We start from the raw sequence: 26,303 nt of genomic DNA, 5'->3' as shown, positions 1-26,303 counted from the left end.
ATTTGATGTCAATTAAATACACCGTATGAATCAGAGGATCATAGAAAGGTTTTGGCATGGAAAGAGGCCATTCGGCCCCTCGTGTGTGTGTGCGCAAGTCAGCAGAGAGCACACTAGACTAACGTTGACTTCCAGTAACAGATCCACAGTCCTGAAGGTCTTGGCACCCTGGTCACTGCAGCACAGGGGTGCAGTTGGCAGAACCACTCCTTCACAGCACTAGAGACCAGGGTTCGATCCTCTCAGCTGCTTTCTGTGTGGAGTATGTTCTCCCTGTGACCACGTGGGTTTACTCTGGGTGCTCCGGTTTCCTCCCTCATCCCAAAAACGTGTGGGCTTGTAGATTAATTTCCCCTCTGTAAATTTCCCTTAGTATGTGGGGAGTGGATGAGAAAGTGGGATGACTTAGAACTAGCGTGAATGGGCGATCGATGGTCGGCGTGGACTCGTTGGGTCAAAGTGCCAGTTTCCACGCTGTATCGCTCAATCGATAAATCTTCCTAGGGTTTCTTCATGCCTCATGCCTTTTATCTACTGCACAGAGTTGTCTTCCTAGCTTCAAGGATCAATGTTCGTGAACTCCATGGTCTTTCCATTCCCCCGATTCACTCAATATTCCAACATTTGTCGCATTTTACTTTGTAAGTGTGAGATTCCTTGTTAAGACAAGAAAATTCATTAAGCCTCTCCTTCCTCTTTAATAAGTTGTTTACAAAGCATACTGAATTTAGAAGATGTTCATTCAAGTTACTTAATAAAATTAAAATTCTGAGTAAAATTGAGTTGATGCCGTTTTTGCGACAGGTGAGGCAGCTGCCACTGTAGAGGCATATCTGCGATGTAAACAAGATGAAGACGACAGTGAGGGGTGGAAGTTGCTGCGAACAGTACACCTTTTATCAACAGTGGACTCAGTAAGTGGAAGAGTGAACTGACAACCATAAGCTTATTCAATCCGTACATAATACAGGGAAGTAAGTTTAGAAATACATTTTAAAAGGTTCCTGTTGGATTAGAATGTCAATGGGCAATTAGGGTCTGGCCATTCCCTCCACAGATGCTGCCTGATCTGTTCAGTTCCTCTAGCACTTTGTGTTTTGCTCAAGATTCCTTGTCAATTCCTTGAGATGCCATGTATTTCTCCCGTATATATCCAATGTACACAAAAATGGGCGTGTACCTTCGCCCATGTACCTTCGATTTTCCAGCATCTGCAGTTCCTTCTTGAACACTATATCCAATAGTTCACTTGGTTTTGCCCGATGACCTAGTTCACTGGAGGATAACAGGACATTGTTTGCAGAGTGGAGAAACTCAAGCCTTAAGCTGGCAATCCCAACCCGAAACATCGCCTGTCCATGTTCTCCAGCGATGCTGCCTGACATGCTGAGTTACTCCAGCACTTTGTGTCTTTCCTTAAACTAACAATATAGCCTTTCAAGTGTTCAGCTGTGGTTTTGGTCATTTTCAATCAGAAAACTCTGGAGTAGCGTTCTACACCAGAGGTGGCCGTAAAACCTATATTAACCTCATCGATGCAGTTTTGAGCAAGTGCTAAACTCCTTGAAGGCTAACTTCCCATCCATTGACTCCATCTACACTTCATTCTGCCTGGGAAAAGCAGCTGACATAATCATAGACTTGTCACACCTCGGTCATTAATTCTTATCCCCGCTCCCGTCCGGCAGAAGGTACAGAAGCTTGAAAGCGCGCACCACCAGACTCAGGACCAGCTTCTTCCCCTCTGTTATCAGGCTTCTGAACGGTCCTTGCATAAGCTAGGGTACTGTCCGATTCACCTCTACCCCATTGTGGACATTGGACTTTGGCTCTGTGGAACTGATGCGCTACAATGCTGAGAACTATATCCTGCACTCTGTATCTTCCCCTTTGCTCTACCTGTTGTACTGGAGTTTGACTTGATTGTATTCATGTGAACATTTTCATATCTGATTGGATAGCGTGCCAAATACATGTGGCAATAATGAATCTAAACCTAAACCTAGCATGAACCTGAGCCAATGTTTTCACCCTCAGATCACAAAAACAGGAGCAGGAATAATCAGGCGGCTGCTCAAATTTGTTTGGTTCTTCTCTAAAATCATACAATGTAGAACAGTACAGCATAGGGACAGGCCCTTCGGCCCACAATGTCTGTGCTGAACATGAAGTTAAACTAACCTTGTCCCAGACATGTGTGGGATAGTGTATGCGTGCGGGAATCGCTGGTCAGCACGGACTCGGTGGGCCGAAGGGTCTGTTTCCGTGCTGTATCTCTAAACTAAAGTAGTGAATCAAACCACAGTGGAGGTGTCAAAGAGGGGGATTATGTCACACCACATCCGTTTGCAAAATTAAGAAATCCATGTCAGGGAATAAAATAACTTCAGAGGGTGAAGTTGGATCAAACGTGTGGCAGGACCATCGATCCTGTTAGTGAAAGGCTGGCTGTTGCATTTAACACAATCAAATAATCTTAATTGTCATGTGTTTAAGAAGGAACTGCAGATGCCGGAAAATCGAAGGTACACAAAAATGCTGGAGAAACTCAGCGGGTGCAGCAGCATCTATGGAGCGAAGGAAATAGGCAACGTTTCGGGACGAAACGTTGCCTATTTCCTTCGCTCCATAGATGCTGCTGCACCCGCTGAGTTTCTCCAGCATTTTTGTGAGTCTTCATTGTCAAATGAGTGGCATTTCTGGCTTCAGGTTTGACCCTTGTGGCTTTTTGCTCCTGCCACAAATGTGCCATCTGTTTTGTTCGAATGTAAGACATGTTACCAGTCAGCAGGAGGTGCTGGAAGCTCATGTTTGTTACACACAAGTGCTCAGATGCTGCGGCCGCCTGTTCAACTAAAGCAGTGTATGGAGGGATCTGCATGCCAGTCTTCACTTGGAACATGGCATGTGTTGAGGGAGCCAGGCTGTAGGAGTTTTAGCTTTGGAGATACAGTGTGCAAACAGGCCCCCCGGCCCACCGGGTCCATGTCGACCTACAATCGCCCGTACACTAGTTCTAGTAGAAATAGACCAACAAAATATTGTAATGAAGTGTAATCTTAATCTGTAAATCCTGATCCAGAATTTTCAATTTTTATTTCTGACTTCCATCATTTGTAATAATAGACAATAGGTGCAGGAGTAGGCCATTCGGCCCTTCGAGCCATTCAATGTGATCATGGCTGATCATCCACAATCAGTACCCCATTCTTGCCTTCTCCCCATATCCCCTGACTCCGCTATTTGTAAGAGCCCTATCTAGCTCTCTCTTGAAAGCATCCAGAGAACCGGCCTCCACCGCCCTCTGTGGCAGAGAATTCCACACTCACCACTCTCTGTGAGAAAAAAGTGTTTCCTCATCTCCGTTCTAAATGGCTTACCGCTTATTCTTAAACTGTGGCCCCTGGTTCTGGACTCCCCCAACATCGGGAACATGTTTCCTTAACAATCTTATATGTTTCAATGAGATATCCTCTCATCCTTCTGAACTCCAGAGTGTACAAGCCCAGCTGCTCCATTCTCTCAGCATATGACAGTCCCGCCATCCCGGGAATTAACCTTGTAAACCTACGCTGCACTCCCTCAACAGCAAGAATGTCCTTCCTCAAATTAGGGGACCAAAACTGCACACAATACTCCAGGTGTGGTCTCACTAGGACTCTGTACAACTGCAGAAGGACCTCTTTGCTCCTATAATTTGAGTCCACAGTATATGTCCAGTGATTAACAATAACATAAATGCTGTTTCCTTTACCCATGGTTGTATCCGAAATAAACTGGTCCTATTTTCTACCTTGCTTCCAGGAAACACTGAAAAACATGGTGAATACGGGACTTCCCTTAGTTCTTCTAAAATGCATACATCTCTTCTTTACTTTTTCACCTGAAAATGATGCTGAGATACGGGAAGAGAGAGCCCAAGACAAGAGTACGGTTTTCCAAGAAACCATAACACATGTAAGTTGATGCTTCGAGACAGAAGAGACTGCAGAAGATGGAGGCATGGGGAAAGTACTGGAGGAACTCAGCAGGCCAGGCAGCATCTGTAGAGGACAGATATATTTTCTTAATTCTAAGAGATCACTTCAAAATCATTGAAGAAACATACACCTTTCCATCAGATTATAACCCCCAACCCCACACACCGATTATTCCACACTGACGGAGAGATGTCATCTGTCCATACCTTCCGCAGATGCTGCCTGACCTATTGAGTTTTTCCACAACTTTGTGTTTCATGCAATTAAATGATGGCCTGCTTTTACCTTATTACTTGAATCAATTATGTTGGTGTGTGTGTGTGAAGGAGCAGTAAACGGCCCTCACAGAGTTCTGAGTGATTCCAACCCTGGAAATTCAGCCCATGAACTAAGTCAGTGAAGGTGTTCAACATGGACTGACTGCTGTAGGAGTTTAAAGGATGGCTTAGGTGAAGTGCTCAAACTAATACTGTGCAGTATTAGCAGGCTACACAGTAAAGAAACAGGCCCTTCAGCCCAACTCCTCCATGCTGGTCAAGTTTCCAGATCGAGGCATTTGGACACTTAAGGGCCTGTCCCACTTACGCGACCTTTACAGGCGACTGTGGCACTCGTGATAGGTCGCCGAAATTTTCAACTTGTTGAAAATTCAGCGGTGACCAGAAAGACGCTACGACTCTTTGGAGACCTCTCACGAAGACCTCTCACGACCATACAGTCTGTGTGGTCATGAGAGGCCTCCTATGGTCATGAGAGGTCACCTGTGACATGTCGCCAGGGGTCGCCTGTATGGTCTCCAAAGAGTCGTAGCGTCTTTCTGATCACCGCTGAATTTTCAACAAGTTGAAAATGTTGGCGACCTATCACGGGTGCCAGCAGTCGCCTGTAAAGGTCGTGTAAGTGGGACAGGCCCTTTAGATAGAGTGATACAGTGTGGAAACAGGCCCTTCAGCTCAACTTGCCCACACAGACCAACATACCACATCTACACTGGTCAAACCTGCCTGTGTTTGGCCCATAAATCTCTTTGTAATGAAACTGATAATTAAAAATTAAAGGGCATAAAAGCTAACATTCTAAAACATGGAATACATTGTTTTAAACTTTGTCAAGGTGACGATACGCTCAACTGGTGCTTTCTGTCACAATAATAAAAAAACACTGCTCTCTAGTAACGATGCCTCCTCCATCAATGTATCCCCCTCCCCAACGCCCCCCACCCCCAACACTTCTGTTTTGGATTTGTGTCCAATCAATTTTTATTTTAATAAGCTAATAATTAAAAACTAGATAATCAGCAGAGATTAAAAATTCTTCTCCTTTCGTGTCCACCTTCCATGTTACAAATGTTTGCCTCGATGTCATCGTCTGTCCTGAAAAGGACGCAAGCTTCTGGCGACAATCAGTGGGAGCCATCACTTGTCGCAGTAGATGATGGTGGTAGCAGAATTAGTCGGGATCTTCCAGTTTCCTGCCCCACGACGTGGACGCTTCTGCTACGGGGCCAGGTTAAATATTGGTTTCGGCCCGAAACGTTACCTATCTCCTTCGCTCCATAGATGCTGCTGCACACGCTGAGTTTCTCCAGCATTTTTGTCTACCTTAAATATTAAATATATTGTTTAATATGTTTTACATCAATATTTCTACTAACTGTAGGACTGGTCTCTCTGTCCTCAGGTGATGGTAAACCTGTGCACACAGGTGTCGGCTGTGGAGGCAATGATACAGAATGGTGATCTTGGACATCTCATTGTGATGGTGGTCTCCCAATGGGACCTGTGTTCTTCCTGGAGAAAGTACACTGCTCATGTGTTACGGGCTGTCTCAAAGACCCCCACGGAAAATACCGTCAGATACCTCCATGGTGGGTATCATCCTGTGTTCTGCACTTTTCCTCCAGAATTTATTCCACAGATAAAAATTGCAGTTTGAAAGTCTAGTTTAGTTTAGTTTAGAGATACAGCATGGAAACAGGCCCTTCAGCCCATCGAGTCTGTGTTGACCGGTGATCGATTGTGCACTCGTTCTATCCTGTACACTAGGAAACTCGCATGTCATCGGGATGTGGCAGGAAACTGGAGCACCCGGAGAAAACCCATGTTGGCCACAGAGAGAACGTGCAAACTCCTCACAGACAGCACCTGTGGTCAGGATCAAACCTGGGTCTCTGGCGCTGTGAGGCAGCAATTCCACCGCTGAGCCACTATCCTAAAGTATAATTGTGCATCTGTTATATCTAATTGTTATCCATCAGGGGAGGCTGGATGAGATTGGATTGCTTGTTGTGGAATGCCAGGGGTTGAGGGGAGAGATCTGAGAGAAGTATATTAAATTATGAGGGGCATGGATAGGGTAGACAGTTAGAACCTTCTTCCCAGCATAGAAAAATTGAATACTAAACAGCAGAGCTTTAAGGGGTGAGAGGAAAAGTTTATAGGAGGTGTGTGAGGCAGGATTGTTACACAGAGGGTGGCGAGTGTCTGGAACACACTGCCAGGGGTGTTGGTGGAGGCAGATACGATAGTGGTGTTTCGGAAACCCCTTGGCATGGAATGGAAGGATATGGCTTACGTGCAGGCAGATGGGAGTTGGTCTTGGTGTCATGTTTAGCCCAGACATTGTGGGCCGAAGGGCCTGTTGTGCTGTACTGTACCATGTTTATGTTCTATGTTCTATATATTTGTTTACAGACAACAGCTATATGAAGTGCTGCATTGAAAGTTTATCGGCAATGGCAGACAGATCCTCTGTCTATGTGGCAGCTCAAGCAGCAGTCAATGTCTTCTGTTTTGTGAACGATTCGTATCGGGTTTCTGGAGAGTTGCTCGCTGACTTTGAAAAGAATGAAGGATATGAACTGCTGACTATGCTGCTGCTTGGGCAAGTACAATCATGTATTGAAGCTCGGAGCGGGGTTGGCATGAAAAATTAGTATGGGTGCCGTTGATTAGTACGGGTGTCAGGGGTTATGGGGAGAAGGCAGGAGAATGGGATTGAGGAGAGCCCCTCCTTCCGCCCACCCCCCCCCCCCCCCAATCTTTGTACATTCCCAATCCTTTCCACATCATCACTTTAATTTCATGTTTCATGTATTTTCTGTTTTATGACTGTTGGCCGATCAATTTCCCTCTTGGGATGAATAAAGTTCTATCGTATCGTACGAGGGAGAGATAGATCAGCCATAGAATAGAATAGAATATTATTTTATTGTCATTCAAACAGACAAGGTTCAAATGAAATTTAATTCCTGCAGTCATTATATTACAAAAAAAACCAAGACGCACACTTAACACAATTTACACAAACATCCATCACAGTGAATCTCCAATACCTCCTCACTGTGATGGAAGGCAAAGGTCTTATCTCTTCCCTGCACTTTGTTCATCTCCCGCGGTCCAGCAGTCCAACTGCTGCGTCGAGGCGACTGGGGCTTACTGGTGTTAAAGCCCCCGGCGAATGAATGGCGGAGTAGACTTGATGGGCCGAATGGCCTAATTCTGCTCCTATCACTATCCTAACATCAGAGCTCCACTTTAAATGGAAACGCAAGGAACTTCAGGCGCTGGAGTCTTTCATAGAACGCAAAGTGCTGGAGTGGCTCAGAGGATCAGGCAGCATCTGTGGAGGACATGGATACGTCTTTTTCTTCTTGGGTGGGAGATTGCAACCTTCACGTGGTCCGCGCTGTTCCGACAAATGCAATCAACCCGGCGTGCACAATCAAATAAGATCAAGTTGAACAAGTTGTCCTACAACTTTAGGCTGTGCACGCCATATGCAAGAAGAAGCAGAAGAAGAAATATGTACCAGGAACAATAAAATCCTTGCTTGTTGTAGTTTTACAGGCCCATTAACAAAACAAATAAAGATCCAATTATCAATAATACAATAAACTGAAGAAGTGTCTCGACCCGAAACGTCACCTATTCCTTTTCTCCAAAGATGTTGCCTGAGCCGCTGAGTTACTCCAGCTTTTTGTGTCTATCTTCGGTTTAAATACAATACAATACAATACAATACAATTTATTTGTCATTTGGACCCCGTTGAGGTCCAAACAAAATGTCGTTTCTGCAGCCATACATACAAAACAAAAAAGACCCAAGACCCAACACAATTTACACAAACATCCTTCACAGCGCATCTTCTCCTCGCTGTGAAGGAAGGCAAACAAATATATATCTCTCCCCTGCACTCCCCTCTCCCCCCATGTCAGAGTCAAAGACAGAGTCAAAGCCCCCGGCGGGCGATGTTAAATGTGCCGCAGCCATTAAAGCCACGCCGGGTGATGCAAGGCCACGCACCGGGTCCTGGTGTTGGAGACCAGCATCTGCAGTTCCTTCCTACACATAAACTAAGCATAAAATGGGGCGACTTAACATGTTTTCACTTCCCTGTTCTCAGTCTGTTGTCTGTTGAGTCACATCTCGTAGCGTTTATCCAGAAACCTTTCAGATGTGACGATGGATTTCACACCCATCATCCTTTCTTGGCATAGTATCGGTTAGTTTAGAGATACAGTGAGGAAGCAGGCCCTTCAACCCACTGAGTCCCTGCTGACCAACAATTAACTATTCTCACTAGTTCCACCCTACACACTAGGGGCAATGTACAGAAGCCAATTCAGCTACAAACCTGCACGTGCTTGGAATGTGGGATAAAACCAGACAACCTGGAGAAAATCTACGCGGTCACAGAGAGAGCGTGCAAACTCCACACAGACAGTACCCGAGGTCAGGATTGAACCTGGGTCTGTGGGGCAGTGAGACAGCAGCTATACCCGCTGCGCCCCTCACCGACAGACCCTATCCAAAATATTTTTTACTACTTCTCGGTTCATTTTTGTCTATTGAAATAATTGTCAGTCCTCAATTAAACCAGGATTAACACAGTGGCAACTAGCAAAACTGCTACCACATGACCCAGGTTCGATCCTGACCTCCGATGCTGTCTGTGTGGAGTTTGAACGTTCTCCCTGTGACCGCGTGGCATTTTACTCCGGGTGCTCCGGTTCCTGCTCACATTCCAAAGACTTGCAGTTTGTAGGTTAATTGCCCCTGGAGTGTGGATGAGTGGTAGAATCAGGATGGTTGTTTGATGGGAATGTGGTCAGGGTGGGGAAGGATTGGGGATAAACGGATGTTTGCTGGTTACCGCAGATTTAGGGGTCTGTTTCTGCGCTGCATCTCTTAGCCACTTAAACCACCTTCCCTCTCCAGGTTTGATAAAGAACTAGAAAAGGAAGAAGAGAAGTCTTTGGAAGATCTAGTTGACTTTTTGAGTTCACTCACGACCTATGGAGAGAAGGAGCTAAAGGTGATGCCTTCTGTTACAGGCTCTCAGTTCCCAGGATTTCAGTTTCAACAACCACCAAAGTCAGGTAATTGCGATATCACTTTCAGTTTGGTAGCTATCATGAGTGTTACTCATTGATTGCAACTTTACAGCTCTGACATCGTATTGAAACATATAACATTCTTAAGGGATTTAGACAGGCTGGAGGCAGGAAAATATGTTCCCGATGTTGGGGGAGTCCAGAACCAGGGGCCACACACAGTTTAAGAATAAGGGGTTGGCCATTTAGGACTGAGATGCGGAAAAGCCTTTTCACCCAGAGAGTTGTGAATCTGTGGAATTCTCTGCTACAGAAGGCAGTGGAGGCCAATTCACTGGATGTATTCAAGAGAGAGTTGGGATTTAGCTCTTTGGGCTAATGGAATCAAGGGATATGGGGAGAAAGCAGGAACGGGGTACTGATTTTAGATGATCAGCCATGATCATATTGAATGGCAGTGCGGGGTCAAAGGGCTGAATGGTCTACTCCTGCACCTATTGTCTATGTTTCTATGTTTCTATGGAACTTCTTGATTTTACTTGGCCTCAGGATGTCCCAACATTCTCTGGTATATGGTTTTGACAATCTGTGGTGTTCCCAGGACTCGAGGGCCTGAGCTACAGGGAGAGGTTGAGCAGGCGAGGACTGTATTCCTTGGAGCACAGGAGAATGAGGGATGATCTTATAGAGGTGTATAAAATCATGAGAGGAATAGATCGGGAAAATGCACTGTGTCTTGCCCAGAGTAGGGGAACGGAGAACCAGACGACATAGGTTTAAGGTGAGGGGGGGAAAGATTTAATAGGAACCTGAGGGTTAACTTTTTTACACAAAAGATAGTGGGTCTATCGAATGAGTTGCCGGAGGAGGTAGTTGAAGCAGGTACTATTACGATATTTAAGAAACAATTAGCCAATTTAAACATTTATGTGACATTTGGACAGGTACAATAACAGGATTGGTTTAAAGGGATATGGGCCAAGCATGGGCTGGTGGGTCTAGTGTTGGTTGGCATGGGCAAGTAGGGCCGAAGGGCCTGTTTCCACACTGTATGACTCAAGGACTCTCCATGACTAACCTATCCCTTCTGTTTCAACCTGTAGGTACAACAGTGAAAAACCTCCAGGCTTTCAAAGTTTTGCAAACAGTTTTTCTAAATTCTAATTGTTCCCACGTCTCATCAATCATCCTGGATCGAATCCGAAAGATCTGGATCTGGAACAAAGCCAATTTCTTCCTTCTCGAATGGACGCAGCAAGTATTCTTTCAGTTTGCTGAGGCCATATACCTTAAGTCCGAGGCCGTGCAGACTCAGTACTTTCAAATGCTGCGTTTTGTGGTGTTTGATCTGTCCTATATACCCCATGATGTATTTTCAAGAGTTCAGGCGGTCATTCGAGAGAACCTCTCTCCGGTGTGTGCCTTGCTGGCTCTGGAATGTGTCCTGGACATTTCCAAGTTTGACCCTCTCCTCTCCATCGTGTTCCGGGAAACTCGCCTGCTGGAGATGCTCCTCACGCAGCTTCAACGTCACGGAAAGATGCTGAGGAAAGCAGGTGAGTGTGGACCCCACCGCCTACTTCCATAACATCATGGCCCCAACACTCACACACATCCATCTTGGACATTAGTTTCACAACACGGCACTGTGGCGCAGCGGTAGAGTTGCTGCCCTACAGCGCCAGAGACCCGCCGTGTTCAATCCTGACCTTTGGTGCTGTCTGTGTGGAGTTTGCACGTTCTCCTCGTGACCCTGCGGGTTTTCCCCGAGATCTTCAATTTCCTCCCACATTTCCAAAGACGTGCGGGTTTGTAGCTCAATTGGCTTCTGTAAATTGTTCCCTAGCAGGTAGGATAGAATTAGTGTATAGGGTGATCATTGGTCTGCCTGGACTCAGTGGGCTGAAGGGCCTGTTTCCACGCTGTGTCTCTGAATTAACCAAAGCCTCATCTTGCTATTGGACATTATTAGTAATTAGGTTTATAAAAGAACCTGGTTGTTTCAAGTTCAGAGCCAGTGAGGTTGGTTGCAAGTCCGATCTCACCTCGGTTTGCATCCATAAGCCTCCCGTACCGGATTTTGGTAGGCATTGAATTTTCTCTTCAGATACTTAGAATCATAGAGTCTCACAGCACGGAAACAGGCCCTTCAGCCCAACTATAGCTTTAGATTTATTCTGTCACATTTACCGAGGTACAATGAAAAGCTTTGATTTGCACGATGTATATACCATACGTAAAAATAATCAGTTGAAAGGCAAACACAATAGATAGCGTTTGAACTGATTGTATCTATGTATGATATTGTCCAAGCTGACCAAGATGTCCATGTATGCTGGTCCCATTCTACTGCATTTGGCCCATATCCCTCAATACTTACTACAAGATAGATATCTGCAGGGCAGGATTGTTGTTGTGCCTCCAGAATTGATCAAAAATAATAATACTAAAAAATAATACTAGTTTTTCATGTTCATAAGTTATAGGAGCAGAATTAGGCCATTCGGCCCATCAACTCTACTCCGTCATTTAATCATGGCTGATCTATCTTTCCCTCTCGACCACATGCTCCTGACTTCTCCCCATAACCCCTGACACCCGTACTAATCAAGAATCTGCCGATCTCCGCCTTAAAAATATCTATTGACTTGGCCTCCACAGTCTTCTCTGGCAATGAATGTAAAAAATAGGGGAGAAAGATTTATTTATCTATTGCTTTGGCATTTGGATGGATCTGTTGGGTGAGCAGAGATAAAGGAGTCCATATAATGAAAGGTCCAGAAATTCATCGAACCACAGTACACACCTCCATCACCAGAATTAATGTTCTTTTAATTTGTTTTATTGAATAGCCAAGGATTCTTATTTGCTCTTTTTAATTTTTTTCACGTATTTATTTCCTGTCCAAACTTCAGGGAAGAGAGGACCTTCAGATGAACATCAACACCAGAAAGAGGCCTTAAGTTTGATGTTGAAAGTTGTGGCGGTTATGCTGCAAGGCTCCGTGAAAAACATTGGTAAGTCCCAGGATCTGAAGCCACACTGCCCATCGGAAAGCCAACAGGTCGATTCATGCTTTATCTCACCTTTCCTGAATTGTTTTGTCTTTGCTTCATCAGTTCCTCAGTTCTCAAGTCAAGTCAAGTTTACTTGTCACATACACATACGAGATGTGCAGTGAAGTGAAAAGTGGCAATGCTCGCGGATTGTGCAAAAAACAAACAAACTGCAAACAGAATGGAACAGAATCACATATTCACATATTACATATTTATGTAATTACATAATACATAATTCTAGGAGCAGAATTAGGCCATTCGGCCCATCAAGTCTACTCCACCATTCAATCATGGCTGATCTATCTCTCCCTCCTCACCCCATTCTCCTGCCTTCCCCCCATAACCCCTGACACCCATACTAACCAAATTTGTTTGGACATAATAGTTTGAATCTTCGGCATTGAGCAGAGGAGCTGATGTTGTTCGTTTGGCTTTCCTTACTGCCTGTAGTCCCTTGCCCCCTGAAACGTTCCCCCTTTATATCGGTAATCACTCTCTGCCTCAAGACTGAACGCCACAACTGAAGTCAGTCTGATCTTCATAGTTTAGTTTATGAGTTCAGTTTATTATTGTCACATGTACTGAGGTACAGAGAAAAGCTTTTGTTGCGCGCTATCCAGTCAATAGGGCTCTTCAAGATAGCGGAGTCAGGGGATATGGGGAGAAGGCAGGAACGGGGTACTGATTGTGGATGATCAGCCATGATCACATTGAATGGCGGTGCTGGCTCGAACGGCCGAATGGCCTATTCCTGCACCTATTGTCTATTGTCTAATAGAAAGACAATACGTGATTACCATTGAGCCACTTACAGCGTAGAGATACATGATAAGGGAATAACGTTTAGTGCAAGGTAAAGCCAGCAATCTTTGACCAAGGATAGTGCGAAGGTCACCATAGAGGGAGATAGTAGTTCAGCACTGCTCTCTGGTTGTGGTTGGATGATTCCGTTGCCTGAGGTCAGCTTCTCTCTCTCGGATCAGTGATTCTTCGAGAAAATGGGATGACCCCCTACATCAAGATCTTCCTTGATGACAAGTGTTACCGCAGCCATGCCCTGGCCATCTTGGAGCAGCTCTTCATCGTCAATGCGGAGGAGTACATGCGCGTTGTCATCGGGGTGCTGTGCTTAGCCACGCGGGGTGAATTCATGCTGAAATTTGACCTTCTGCAGGTAATGCTAATGTATCAATTGTCTATTTTTCATTTTGTGGAGCATGAGGAAAATGTTTTTGTTGTCTCTGCTTCAATGAGATTCACCACTTAAGAGCAAATTTCCCAAGTGAAAAGGAAGATTAAGAAAGGTTAAAATAAGATACAGCATGGAAACAGGCCCTTCGGCCCACCGAGTCCATGCCAATCATCGATCACCCATTCATACTAATTCTATGTTATCCCACTTCCGTGTCCACTCCCTACATACAAGGCAATTTACAATTGACACGGGCCAATTAACCTACAAACCTGCTCGTCTTTGGGATGTGGGAGGAGACCGGAGCACCCGGACAGAAACCATGTGGTTACAGGGAGAGCGTGCAAACTCCACTCAGCCAGCACCCGAAGTCAGGATCGAACTCGAGTCTCTGGCGCTGTGAGGCAGCGTCTTTACCAGCTGTGCCACCCTGCCACCCATCACTTTATTTTTTGCCTAGCGATAGTTGATCATCTTTGCAGCCGACATAAAAGATTGTATTTTGAGAATGAGTAAATTAAATTAATTGTATCCATTTTAAGCATGGATACATCATTAAAGTGATCCATAATTATATCCATATAGAATATTTATGTGGTTAAACTGATATATTAAGCTAAATCTTGTGTGTGCATCTAATTTAGACAAATTGTGAAGCAGTCACAAAATAATAAGGAACTGAATTTATTATTTGTGCCCCTCAGGATTCTTATTATGTTACTAACAAATTCAGATTGATTTGCTAATATATATTTAGCTGGTAACCCAAAATAAATGTCATTATATCACCACACTATGAGGATGACACATTGAAAATTGTACACTCTATTAAATTACCGAATGGGAGGTAAATTTGCTTATGTGTAACTCAGTTTGTGTTTTATAGATTGAGGTTTAAGGAATATTAAGTCACCAGGGATTAACCTTGTAACCATGTTAAAGATTGCATCAATAAGGTTATGCAAAGCCCCCCCCCCTGGAAGATGTCAAAGCTATTTGCTTTACTTCCATTTAGTTTTTTTAATTTATGTTCTCTTTGTAACCTGTGTCACTCATGAACACTTGATTGACAATAATGCAGTGTTTATAACAGATCCCAGTTTGACATGGTATCTGGCCTGTAAACTCATGCTTTAATTTTGCATGTAGTTTCGTATCAATGAAGTATTCAAAAGTCTTATTCAGAATTCTGTTCAGTTAAGTTTATTGTCACGTGTACCGAGGTACAGTGAAAAGCTTTTTGTTGCGTGCTAACCAGTCAGCAGAAAGACAATACTTGATTACAATCGATCCATTTACAGTGTATAGATACATGATAAGGGAATAATGTTTAGTGCAAGGTAAAGTGCATGTCAAGGGAGGAACCCAAAATGTCACCCATCCCTTTTCTCCAGAGATGCTGCCTGACCCACTGAGTTACTCCAGCACTTTGCATCCATCTTTGCTACCTTCACATCATTTATCCCACGACTATGTCTAGATCTTTATAAATCAGTGGGTCAGGCATCGTCTCTGGGGAACATGGATAGATGATGACCTGGGTACGGGATCCCATTTCAGTCTGAAGAAGGGTACCAACCCAAAATATCATCTTTACGTGTTCTCCAGAGATGCTGCCTGACCCGCTGAGTTACTCCAGCACTTTGTGTCTTATTGTGTAAACCAGCATCTGCAGTTCCTTGTGTCTGGATCTTTACAGGTTGGACCTGACCTGCTCACCACTGAGCTCATAGTGGAAGTTCACACTTGTCTTGTCTGGTGTCCCAGTGAGCTTCCAGTTGACAACAAATGCTCTGCTGACCAATGGGTCACTGGTGGCAGGGGAGTGTGTAGGGGTGAGGGTGTGGGGGGTGTGGGCGGGGGGGGGGGGGTGAGAATGGCGGGATGTTAAGTTGACCTCTGCTCACAGGTACAGGAAAAGCGGTTGGTTTCCACGCTGTATCTCTAAAGTCTGAAGTAAAGGTCTTATTTCAAAACTGTTTTATTATCCATTAAGAATTGCTGAAGTTTGAGAATCATTTTATTCTCTGATTTAAAAAATCATCCAAACGTTTTGTGTACATGGGAATTGCAAATATGTGCGTTAACCCTCTCTGATCCACTCTGACCTTCTTCCACTGTAGTCTATGTTGAATGTTCTGGGATCGGCAAAGGCTTCGTCCGCTTTCAGGACGGCCGGTGGATTCAACGCCTTGCAGTCCGTGTTGGCGGACATGGAAGGAGCACTGTGTGACCCCCCCTCCGGCCAGTGGGCCTCTGTGGATCTGACCGACATCTGGGACCTGATCGAGATGACCCTCGGCACTCTCACTGTTGCCATGCACTCTGACCCTGTCAACAGCTACTTCTTCACAGCCCAGGGCCACTTTGACAAAATGACCGATGACTTCAGGCTCTTCGGGTGCTTCAGCAGCGGAGGGGAAAGGTTATGTTCTCCCCTGGACATCAGTGGCTGCAGAAAGTTTAAGGCGTGGCTGGACTTGGCATACAATCCCACCGAGGAAGTTCCACCCTCTTTGAGGAGTTGTGTGAAGATATTTGGATTTCTGGATCGAATGGCGAAAGACATGTCTTCTCCTCATTGGCCTTCAGGGACATTTCATCCTCCAAATCCCAGTGGATCGACCATCCAAAGAGACATTGAACTTCTCTCTAGAAGTCACCAAAATACATCTGACGCCAGTGAAAAGAATTCCGAGCTACCGACTGCCGGTCATGGTGAAGATAGGTAGGCACCTCATGTTCATCAAAGTGCAGTCTGTAGTGAAGAGACTGTAGGACCACACACCTGATATTAAATCCTCTCCGCTACTCCCTACTTCTGATCTACTTTCTTTTTAGTCATGTTACATAAGACCGGGTCATGGGCCTGGTCTCCGCGATGTCTTCCCGACACTTCCATGCAGCCAGACTGACCATTGCACTGTCCTTCACCCAGTTTGACATGTCCACCATTGGCCACGGGTGGGAGACATTGATAGAGAACCCCTGAGTCTGTAGAAGGGTCTCGACCCGAAACGCCACCCATTCCTTCTCCCCAGAGATGCTGCCTGTCCCGCTGAGTTACTCCAGCACTCTGTGAAACGTCACCTATCCATGTTCTCCACTGATGCTGCCTGTCCTGCTGAGTTACTCCAGCACTTTGTGCGTTTGTTTGTAAGCCAGCATCTGCAGTTCCTTGTACATACACGAATCACCGTTGCTGTGTGTGTAGTTGTGGAGTTGAGAATAAGTGGAATATGTTTGAAAGGATGCAGTGAGGAGCCAAGAGTAGCAGTAACATGGATTCATTCTTACTCCCAGCTTCTGGTTTCTCCCACATCTGGTGCTTGGATCTGCTGTGCTGTTAAACTCTTTATTCTAACCCTTGTGCTTGTCTTTATGAAGGTTTGCAGCAGACCCTGTGATAGTCCATCCAGGAGCTATTTGTGTCATGCTGCATCTGTTACCAAATATTAACTGCAAAGAAATCCCGCAGGTATTTACCATTTTATTATTATTGTCTAATACGAATTCTAATTGTTGACCAATTTTCCTTTTGGTTTGGTGCCTTCAAATGTGCTCCTACTTGGCGATGTTTCAGGCAACTGCCGGCGACTGTCATAGTCGTAGCTGGTCGCCGAAAAACTGGCGACAACCTACGTCATCCTGGCGACAACCTACGACAGCACCTACGTCAGGAGAAGTCAAGCTACGCTCATTGGCGTCAAACTCACCGTCGCCGAAAAATGTTTCAACATGTTGAAAAGTTAGCGGCGACCAGAAAGACGCTACGACTCTTTGCGCGACTGAGGAGACGACTCACGGCGACCATGTGGCGACAAACTAGTCGCCTGTAGTTGCCTAAAAAAATCACCTATGTGGGACAGGCCCTTGACTCTTTTCAGACAGCTGTACTAAATCTCTATGTCTAAATCATCTTGTTTGCTAAAAGGAAACTCATCAGCTGGGAAGCCCTGACTTCAGGAGGGTATGGGGCAGATTTAAGAGCACAATGTTAGCGTTTAAATGGTTGAATAGCTTGATCGAGTTTTATGAAGTTGTTTTGTGTTGTATCTACTTACGGGCAAGGTTATCGTTGTGTGAAGTGGTATGGCAATTAGAAAGGATAGACTAATAAAGGGTGATTTCTTCTGCCGAGGCAGTTACTTAAGTTTAGTTTAATCTACTTTAGAGAGAGACAATGCAGAAACAGGCCCTTCGGCCCATCTAGTCCGCACCGACCAGCGATCCCTGTACACTAGCTCAATGTATAATCTTTAACAAAGCCAATTAACCTGCTCGTCTTTGGCATGTGGGAGCAAACTGGAGCACCCGGGGAAAACTGACCACAGGTGCTGTCTGTACGGTAGTCACGGGGAGAACATACAAACTCCAGAACCCAGTCTCTGGCGCTGAAAGGCAGCAACTCTACCGCTGCGCCACCGTGCTGTTCCACTGTGCCACCAGTTCACAAGAAGAGCGTTCAGGACCGCACTCTAGCTGGTGAAAGGGCCATCCAGTTGTCTTATAAAGGGGCTGTCCCACTGTATGAGCTAATTCAAGAGTTCTCCCGAGTTTCCCCTGATTCGAACTCAGAGATTTACAGTAATTGCCGCTTGTAGGTACTCGGGGCTCTCGTGGACATTCTACGTGCTTCCACGAGTTCGATTTTTTTTTAAACTCGGGAGAGTTGAACAACCAGGTTCAGGAATAGCTACTTCCCCTCAGCCATCAGGCTATTAAACCTGGCTCGGACAAAACTCTGATTATTAGCAACCACTTTCTGTTATTTGCACTACCAGTTTATTTATTCATGTGTGTATATATTTATATCATGGTATATGGACACATTTATCTGTTTTGTAGTAAATGCCTACTATTTTCTGTGTGTTTAAGCAAAGCAAGAATTTCATTGTCCTATACAGGGACACATGACAATAAACTCACTTGAACTTGAACTTGAACTTGAGTTCTTGAATTGCCTCGTACAGTGGGACAGGCCCTTAACAGCTCACACTAGTTCTATGTAATACCACTTTCACCTCCACTCCCTGCACACAATGGGCAATTTTACACAGGCCAACTAACCAAAACAGCACGCCTTTGGCATGTGGGAGCAAACTGGAGCACCCGGAGGAAGCCCACACGGTCACAGGAGAGAATGTGCAAACTCCACATAGACAGTACGTGAGGTCAGCATCGAACCTGGGTCTCTGGCGCTGTGAGGCAGCAACTCCACCCGCTGCACCACTGTGCCACCCAGCTGTATATCTATTTCTATGACTCAACAGACTTGGTACTGGAGTTGGGCGTTTCAATGCCAGCGTGTGGAGATGGGGGCTCCCTCCGCCAGAGCCCAGCCTGTGAATACGGAGCAGAGCAACAGACAGCCAACCATGTCATCTCTGGGTGCCCGCTCTACCACCCACCCAATGGAGCTGTGTCAGGGACTGGCAGACATTGACGCCAACAGAGACAACAACCTGGCTGCTCAACGCCCGGCTTGAGATCCAACTATTCCTTTGGTTTATTTATGTTTCATTCGCAAGAAGAAGAATATGAATAATTAAATGTGGTACTCAGAGAAATATCATTGTAAAATAAAGTCACCATGGGCATCAGAGTTTGTGGGGAGAAGGCAGGAGAATGGGGCTAGGAGGGAAAGATAGATCAGCCATGACTGAATGTCAGAGTAGACTTGATGGGCCGAATGGCCTAATTTTTCTCCTATCACATCAACTCCATAGGACGCTGAATGTTTAAATCTTCTGAATTGTCATTTTTCATGCCGTAATCAAAACCACCTTTCTCTTCCACCTCCTCCAGCTGTCCCTGGAACTGCAGTATGCAGTAAGTGATTACATTCTATCGCTTGTCAAAACAGAACGCTGCCGCCAGACCATGTGTGGCTCTGACCTCCTGAAGATCTTGGTCAACTGCTTCAAGGAGGTTCTGGCTGATCATTCCAACCCCCTGCACTTTCCGCTCATTAGGATCTTTGAGAAGCTGGCGTGCCAAGCCATTGATCCACCTGTACTCAGGTACAGTATGCATCTTTGTTCTAACTCAGTATACAGTCGCCCCAGACACACGCGCATGCACTCACATGCACCCGTGCATACATAAACTCACAAGAGCATGCACACTGCGGAATATTCCAGATTTAGTTTGTAAAACTATTTCAATATTGCTTTGTAAAAACTCTGGAATATTCTCTCCATCTGGTTCAAAAGTTCAAAATATTATTACATGTATCTGATACAGTGAAATCCTTTGTTTCAAATACTATTCAGAAAAAAATCATTCTATAGACAAGCACAATGATTTTAGTGCAAGAATAGTAGATTTCACCGAGGCCACAGAATGGAGCGGCTGGGCTTGTACACTCTGGAGTTTAGAGCGATGAGAGGGGATCTCATTGAAACATATAAGATTGTTAAGGGTTTGGACACGCTAGAGGCAGGAAACATGTTCCCAATGTTGGGGGAGTCCAGAACCAGGGACCACAGTTTAAGAATAAGGGGTCAGCTATTTAGTACGGAGATGATGAAACACTTTTTCACCCAGAAAGTTGTGAATCTGTGGAATTCTGCCTCAGAAGGCAGTGGAGGCCGGTTCTCTGGATGCTTTCAAGAGAGAGTTAGATAGAGCTGTTAAAGATAGCGGAGTCACGGGATATGGGGAGAAGGCAGGAATGGGGTACTGATTGTGGATGATCAGCCATGATCACATTGAATGGCGGTGCTGGTTTGAAGGGCCGAATGGCCTACTCCTGCATCTATTGCCTATGTGCGTAAGGCTGATAGATAGATTCTTGATTAGTACGGGTGTCAGAGGTTATGGGGAGAAGGCAGGAGAATCGGGTGAGGAGGGAGAGATAGTCAGCCATGATTGAATGGCGTAGACTTGATGGGCCGAATGGCCTAATTCTACTCCTTTCACGTGAACATATGAACATATGAGCCAATGTACAAAGGGTCACCATGATTTTCCAGTGCTATTTTCTGCCCTTTACAAGCGTTAAGTTCTTAAAAGTACAGAATATTATCTTGGACTCTGTGGCATCATAACACATGGTTTACATAGTTTCCTCTAATGATATATACATAATTTGACTGAGTTCTGATTGACAATTTGTAGGGAGTTCTTGCGCCTTGGTGACCCGCTGAACTGTGGAATTGGAAAGCCCAAGATGAGCGCTTCATCGCGCAAAGATCAGCCTTCTCTGCCCTGGCATCAGATTGACACCAATGGTAAGGATTTGTTGGTAAGAGGGTGGGTTGTCAAACCGTTGCAAGATATAAGGATTCAATGATTCATTGATACTTTCTCAATGATACTTAAAGGGCCTGTCCCACTTACGCAATTTTTTTCGGCAACTGCCGGCACCCGTCATAGTCGCAGCAGGCCGCCGAAAATGTTCAAAATGTTGGCCTCATGTTGGCTCCCCCTTTATTCTTTTGACTTTCGAGTTTAGTTTAGTTTAGAGATACAGCGTGGAAACAGGCCCTTTGGCACTGAGTCTGCACCGACCAGCGATACCCTGTACACTAGTTCTATCCTACGCACATTGGGGACAATTTACTGGAGTGATCTGGATGGAGTGATATGCAGGCTGAAGGCTTTATTCAGTACTGTTCTGCCACTGAACCATCTTCTCATCAATTAGAGAGTGGTCCTGGCCTCCCATCTACCTCGTTCTAGACCCTCGAACTATCTACATTTGGACTTTATTGGACTTTATCTTGCACTAAACCTTATACCCTTGACCTGTATCTGTTCACTGTGGACAGCTTGATTGTAATCAAGTATAATCATTTTGTTGACTGGATAACACACAACAAAAAGCTTTTATACATGTGACAATAAACTAAACTCAACTAAACTAAACAGAACTATGTTCCATGTTCTAAAAGCCTCGTAAACGCTAAGTTCTCCAGCGACTTGTTTGTAATTCATAAAGATGGGTTATAATGTATGGAACATTGTTAATATTAGTGAGTGCTGAATTCCTGAGTTTTGTCCCTCCTTATTCCAGAGCTGGGCCGGAGGAGAAGCCATACGCGGAGAGGTTCGCTCGTCGCAAGGAACAGGCCACTCCTGGCTTACAGTCTATCCCGCCTGCCGAAGTACATGACCATCCCTCGGCACCGGGTCATGAGCCTGGTCTCCGCGATGTCTTCCCGACACTTCCATGCAGCCAGACTGACCATCGCACCGTCCTTCACCGAGTTTGACATGTCCACCATTGGCCACGGGTAGGAGACATTGATAGAGAACCCCTGAGTCTGAAGAAGGGTCTCGACCCGAAACGTCACCCATTCCTTCTCTCCAGAGATGCTGCCTGATCCGCTGAGTTACTCCAGCACTCTGTGTCTATCCAGGGAGTGATCAGTTTGATTGACTAATGGTTATGGATGATAGACATCATAATCAATGAATTAATTTTATTGTTATGTGAATCTGTGGAATTCTTTGCCACAGACGACTGTGGAGGTCAAGTCAGTCGTTATATTTAAGGCAGAGATAGATAGATTCTTGATTAGTACGGGTGTCAGAGGTTATGGGGAGAAGGCAGGAGAATGGGGTTAGGAGGGAGAGATAGATCAGCCATGATTGAATGGTGGAGTAGACTAAATGGGCCGAATGGCCTAATCCCTTATGGCCTTATGACGTGTACTGAGGTACAGTGAAAAGCTTTTGTTGCATCTAACCAGTAGGCGGAAAGACAATACATGATTACAATTGAGCCATTTACAGTATAGATACATGATAAGGGAATTACGTTTAGTCCAAGATAAAGCCAGTAAAGTCCGATCAATGATAGCCCGAGGGTCACCAATGAGGTAGATAGTAGTACATCACTGCTCTCCAGCTGTTGATAGGATGGTTCAGTTGCCTGATAACAGCTGAAAATGAATAATCCTAGAGAAGTAAGGGTCCATTCAAACAAGCAACATTAGTAAGTAAATGCTACCAGCAAGTGAATAAGCTTGGACAATGATAAATACAAATGACTTGATCTACTACATCCCAAAGTTTTGAAAGATGTCGCTGCATCAGTTCCATAGACAAAGTCTGATGTCCGCAATGAGGTAGAGGTGAATTGGACAGTACCCTAGCTTGTGGAAGGACTGATAACAGAGGGGAAGAAACCTGAAGAGAGAACAGTCTCAAATATTTAAGAATGAACTGCAGATGCTGGAAAAATTGAAGGAAGACAAAAAAGCTGGAGAAGCTCAGCGGGTGAGGCAGCATCTATGGAGCGAAGGAATAGGCGATGTTTCGGATCAAGACCCTTCAGTCTGAAGAAGGGTCTCGGCCCGAAACATCGCCTATTCCTTCGCTCCAATGATGCAGTCTCAAATATAATCAGTTCTGGAAGGTAAAGCTAACTCTTTAAATCTTTTGACAGGTGCTATTTCCTGCCCACTGTGGCCACAATATTGGGTTCCAATGCGGACTCTCCAATTGTTGGTGGAATAGGGAATGGTAAGCAGACGCTTGTACTTTATATTTTATTTTATAAAGCAGGACCGGTTTCATTGCTGTACCGTTAAACTATAGACTGCTGTACATATGTCCAGAGCTCACATTGTCTGAGGTTGTCTCACGCCAGTCGCGGCTAACAGGTATGGAGCGTATGTTTGGTCTATTTCAACCAGCTTCAATAAGCTTCAAGCCAGGCAAGCAACGAACCCTCCAGTTATCACGGGGACTTTTAGTTTAGTTTAGAGATACAGCACGGAAACAGGCCCTTCGGCCCACCGAGTCTGCGCCGACCAGCGATCCCCGCACACTAGCACTGTCCTACACACACTAGAGCAGTGATTCCCAACCTGGGGCCATACCATGGCAAATTTCAGGGGGGCCACAGAAAAATTTGGGGATTTAGGGGGCTATATGTTCAATGAAGGGGGCCACTTTTTTCCGCTAATAATGTCAGGGGGGGGGGGGCACAGAAAAATTAAAGAGCCCAAGGGGGCCATGAACTAAAAAAGGTTGGGAACCACTGCACTAGAGACAATTTATAATTTTACCATAGCAAATTAATCTACACACCTGCACGTCTCTGGAGTGCGGGAGGAATCCCACGCGGTCGCAGGGAGAACGTGCAAACTCCGTACAGACAGCACCCATAGGCAGGATGGAACCCGGGTCTCTGGCGCTGTGAGGCAGCAGCTCTACCCGCTGCGCCACCGTGCTGACTTCTGCTTTATTGTCCTGCCTTTGGTTTCCCTCCCTCAGGTTCGCGGGGGTTTCCACCACCTGCCGGCCTGGCACTCTCCACGTGGTTCATGGTTAACAGCTTCAGTTCTGCTTTTGACGCCCATCCTGTCCGACTGCTGACGCTCTTCCGACACATGTCGAAGATGGAGAGGGACTACACCTGCTTGTCCGTCCGCATATCCGCACCGGAGCAGCTGCTGGTCATTTCCACTCACGAGGAAGTGTTCGAACCTTTGGGTACAGAGTATCAACACTTTATCCCAGCACTGAACTATAGTTTAATGCTTTTAAGAAGGAACTGCAGATGCTGGAAAATCGAAGGTAGACAAAAGTGCTGGAGAAACTGAGCGGGTGCAGCAGCATCTATGGAACAAAGGAAATAGGCAACGTTTTGGGACGAAGGAAATAGGCAAAGTTTCGGCCCGAAACGTTGTCTATTTCCTTAGCTCGATAGATGCTGCTGCACCCGCTGAGTTTCTCCAGCACTTATAGTTTAATGCTTAATGCTGCCTGTTGCCAGCCAACCAACAGTCGCTTGTCTCTTTCTTTGTTTCACTTTTAATTTAATTTAATTTTCAAGTTTTCATGTACCTAATTGTGGGTTATGGCTGTTGGCAGACTAATGGGGATAAATAAAGTCCCCGTATGGAAATTAGCCCGCAAACAGCCGTATCGTATCTCAAAATGCTTCCTGTAAGGTCAACTGGTAAATATAGTATGTAGTTCAATACTGGAGTCTGAAGAAGGGTCCTGACATGAAGAGTCACCTATCCATGTTAGATCATATGCCCCGTAGCACAGGTGAGATGTGATGCTCAATGCTTGCCTTCCTGCCTCTCCCAACATCAACATGACACCAAGTATTTGCAAATCTCCAACCTTGGACCGCCTGCCCATTCAGATGTTATCTTGTTTTGGTGTCTCACTCATTGGGTCATTCTTGCTGTGTTCCCTTTCCATTCACTGATTCCTGAAGGTAGACAAAAAAGCTGGAGAAACTCAGCGGGTGAGGCAGCATCTATGGAGCGAAGGGTCTCGACCCGAAATGTCACCTATTTCCTTCGCTCCATAGATGCTGCCTCATCCGCTGAGTTTCTCCATCATTTTTGTCTACCTTCGGAGTTTTACTATGGTACGTAGAAGGGAAATAAGCCAAACACAAGTTGCTGGAGGAACTCAGCAGCTCATTCGGCATCAAGAGAGAGAGTCAAGTGTGTTTTATTGCCATATGTCCTGAAATGGAACAATGTTTAGTTTATCATTGTCATGTCCGTGGAGGGACTGGATAGGCGACACTTTCAGAAGGAATTCTTCCTCCGATTTCTTTGACCCAAACGTCGCATGTCCATTCCCTCCACAGACGCTGCCTGACCCACTGAGTTCCTCCCATACCTTGTGCTTTGCTCAAAATTCCAGCATCTGCAGTGTCTGTTGAGAAATAAGCCAATCTGTTTACTCTGACACTGGACACTTGTGTTACTAAAACCATCTGAACTATTCTTCTTGACGTCCGCTTCAGACTGGAGTGATTCTGAGCAGGCCCAGCAGCCATCCGCACTAACCGCTGTGGAGTTCGACGTGGCCAAGTACTTGGCCATCGGTCAGTGGCACCACTTGTCTGTGACACTGACCAAGGATTGTCGAAGACACAGCACTGTCGTCGCCTACCTGAATGGGAAAGTGATAGGAACGTCTAAGGTAGATCATGGGGCCTTTAATTTTAAATTGACATCATTTCACAAATGTACATTTTTCATTGCGTTTGTGTATCAATACTGAAAGGACGTTATTGTTTACTTTGTCAGCTGTTGCAATGTTTTAAAATGAATGATGCTTTTCATATGGCCTGCTTCTTCTTTCGTGTGGGGTGCACAGCCTCAAGTTGTTGGACAACTTGTTCTATTTGATCTTCCGTTTGTGCACGTCGAGTTGATTGCATTAGTCGAAACAGGGCGGACCACGTGAAGGTTGCAATCTTCCAACCCTTCATATGGGCCATAGAACATTGAACAATACAGCACGGGTACAGGCCCTTCAGCCCATAATGTCTGTGTTGAACATGATGCCAAGACTAGCTCTTATTTGCCTGCACGTAATCGCTGTTCCTTCATTCCCTGCATATCCATGTCCAAAGTCTCTTAAATGCCACTATTTTATACGCCATGATGTTCAGGAATTCCTATCCAGGAATGTTCAGCATCCTCAATCCTCGCTGTGAGCACATATTACAATTGCTCCACTCTTTTAAATCTTTATTTGACAGCAGCATTTCATACACTACTATATTGGACTCTATCTTGCACTGAATGTTATTTATTCTCTATGTGTACACTGTGGGTGGTTTGATTGTAATGATCTGAAGAAGGGTCTTGACCCAAAACATCGCCCATTCCTGCCTGTTCCGCTGATTTACTCCACTATATTGTGTCTATCTTCATGCTTGATTGTAATCATGTATCATCGTTTCGCTGACTGGACAACAAAAAGCTATTCACTGTACCTCGGTACACGTGATAATATGAAG

At 45.2% G+C, this 26,303-nt stretch overlaps 1 protein-coding gene across 1 annotated transcript in view; it reads left to right on the top strand.

Moving 5' to 3' along the window:
- Nucleotides 1-26,303, top strand: part of wdfy4 (WDFY family member 4) — a 122,553-nt gene that overhangs the window by 4,789 nt on the left and 91,461 nt on the right. The window contains 16 exon segments of the mRNA XM_033012481.1: nt 805-914; nt 3,805-3,957; nt 5,661-5,847; nt 6,674-6,863; nt 9,201-9,361; nt 10,420-10,872; nt 12,232-12,333; nt 13,359-13,549; nt 15,691-16,295; nt 16,955-17,045; nt 19,376-19,590; nt 20,690-20,802; nt 21,588-21,807; nt 22,965-23,041; nt 23,798-24,016; nt 25,299-25,477. Coding sequence (XP_032868372.1) covers nt 805-914; nt 3,805-3,957; nt 5,661-5,847; nt 6,674-6,863; nt 9,201-9,361; nt 10,420-10,872; nt 12,232-12,333; nt 13,359-13,549; nt 15,691-16,295; nt 16,955-17,045; nt 19,376-19,590; nt 20,690-20,802; nt 21,588-21,807; nt 22,965-23,041; nt 23,798-24,016; nt 25,299-25,477 — 3,266 coding nt within the window.

The sequence above is a fragment of the Amblyraja radiata genome, chromosome 37 (genome assembly GCF_010909765.2).
Source record: "Amblyraja radiata isolate CabotCenter1 chromosome 37, sAmbRad1.1.pri, whole genome shotgun sequence".
In the NCBI taxonomy this organism is placed as follows: domain Eukaryota; kingdom Metazoa; phylum Chordata; class Chondrichthyes; order Rajiformes; family Rajidae; genus Amblyraja; species Amblyraja radiata.
This window is presented reverse-complemented; position numbering and strand designations above follow the sequence as displayed.